The sequence below is a fragment of the Egretta garzetta genome, unplaced genomic scaffold, assembly GCF_000687185.1.
Source record: "Egretta garzetta isolate BGI_Z169 unplaced genomic scaffold, ASM68718v1 scaffold105, whole genome shotgun sequence".
NCBI classification, from domain to species: Eukaryota; Metazoa; Chordata; class Aves; order Pelecaniformes; family Ardeidae; genus Egretta; species Egretta garzetta.
Window position 1 is genome coordinate 2,263,454 of NW_009259598.1, and position 1,852 is coordinate 2,265,305.

The window sequence follows — 1,852 nt, forward strand, 5'->3', positions numbered from 1 at the left end:
GTGCCCGTGCACGCGTGGCTGCTGCATCTTCCTCTGCAGAGAGCTCTCCCAAACCGTCAGACCCCCAAACCCCTATGGAAACACAGCCTTCCTGTGGGAAAAGCAGCAAGGCAGGGAGGGCAAGGGGGAGCTGTGCAGGTCGCAATCTCCATCCCCCATCCCCAGCTCTGCAGCCGAGGGAGCCCACTGCAGCCGTGATGCTCCTGCGCTCCCCACACCTGCATCATAGAATCATGGAATGTTTTGGGTTGGAAGGGACCCCCAGAGGTCACCCAGCCCAACCCCCCTGCAGGAGCAGGGACACCTTGAACCACATCAGGTTGCTCACAGCCCCGGCCAACCTGGCCTGGAATGTTCCCAGGGATGGGGCCTCCACCCCCTCTCTGGGCAACCCCTGCCAGGGTTTCACCACCCTCACTGGAAAGAATTTCTTCCTTAGATCCAGTCTAAACCTCCCCTGCTTCAGTTTAAAGCCATCCCCCCTTGTCCTGTCCCAGCTGGCCCTACTAAAAAGCTTGTCCCCCCCTTTCCTCTGGGCCCCCTTGAAGCCCTGACCGGCCGCACTCAGCTCGGCTGCACTCAGCTCTGCCCGCAGCCTTCTCTTCTCCAGGCTGAACACCCCCAACTCTCCCAGCCTGGCCTCAGAGCAGAGGGGCTCCAGCCCTCAGATCAGCATCCCCCCAACACGTCGCTTTTCCACCTTCTCCTGCAATTTAAACAGCAGGCTGGGAGAAGCTGGGCTCTGCCGCTCTGCTCAGTGACACGACAGTTATTAATACGCCTCCAAAGAGCTTTTTTGGCAACTCCCTGGTTTTCAGGCCTTTCTCCGGGCGCGCAGGGGTCAGCGAGATGGATACCCTGCCACTGGGAAAGATGCTCCCAACATGCTGCTTTTGGCAAGAGCGCTGCTGTGGCTCGGGAGGCAGGGAACGGAGCAGGGAGGCTCCCGCTGTGCACGCCGGGATCAGCCCTGACCATCCATCACGCCCGGCCGAGGCCACGCACGGGGCGAGCACAGCCGAGCGCGTGAGCCCCGGGACGCCTGGGTTGTGTCATGTGCGTTGTCACCCCCCGCCCCCCGCCTCCACCAACACTCACTTCTGCAGGAACTCCTCCAAGCCGCAGATCTTGAGCACGAAGTCCTCAACATCGATGGCGTGCAGCTCATCGTGCGTGTAGCACAGTGCCTGGTAGATGAGCAGATCCACGGTGGAGGAGCCTGCGGGGAGAGGGAGCAGTGTCCTGAGCCCTGGCGATGGTGGGACCACCCCCCCCAGATCCTCCAAAGAGGTGTTGCTGGGGTCTGGCCCTGCTTCACATCACCCCAGGTCCCCCCCCGCCCCGATTCCTGCAAGGGGGGACCGACAGCGGTTGCGTGGCGCGGGGCACTTACAGTCGCCGGTGAAGGGGAGGGGCTCCCGCAGGCTGTCGCACACCTCCGTCACCTTCAGGCTGACGCCATGGCCGAGCTGCTCGGGGCTGAGGTTGACGGCGTTCCACACCAAGCCGGTAAGGGAATAATCCTTGGTGCTGTAGCCAGACCGCAGCCTGTGGAGGCAGCGACAGGTCAGAGGTGTTAACCCTGCTTTGGGCTTTGTCCCACCCCTGTAAAAAATGCCTGGTTTGGGGCATTTTGCAGTGGGATGCTCCAGCCTCGGGGTGCACTGGAGTCCCGCGAAGGGCTTGGGCACAGCCGGGTACTCACACATCCAGCATGTGGCAGAAAGCAGCCACCTCCTCATCCCGCTCCTCGGAGACTTCGAAGAGCTCATAGCCGTTGGCGAAGGAGTGTGGCCGGGGGGCAACCTATGGGGCAGAGCACGAGCCCATCAGCCAGCTGCAGCATCCCCCG

The 1,852-nt window shown here is 62.5% G+C and overlaps 1 protein-coding gene across 1 annotated transcript in view; it reads right to left on the reverse strand.

Annotated features, from left to right (window-relative positions):
* Positions 1 to 1,852, reverse strand: part of PIK3C2B (phosphatidylinositol-4-phosphate 3-kinase catalytic subunit type 2 beta) — a 23,644-nt gene that overhangs the window by 18,981 nt on the left and 2,811 nt on the right. Inside the window, 3 exon segments of the mRNA XM_035893749.1 lie at positions 1,099 to 1,219; positions 1,394 to 1,548; positions 1,706 to 1,806. Of these exon segments, the coding sequence (XP_035749642.1) occupies positions 1,099 to 1,219; positions 1,394 to 1,548; positions 1,706 to 1,806 (377 nt within the window).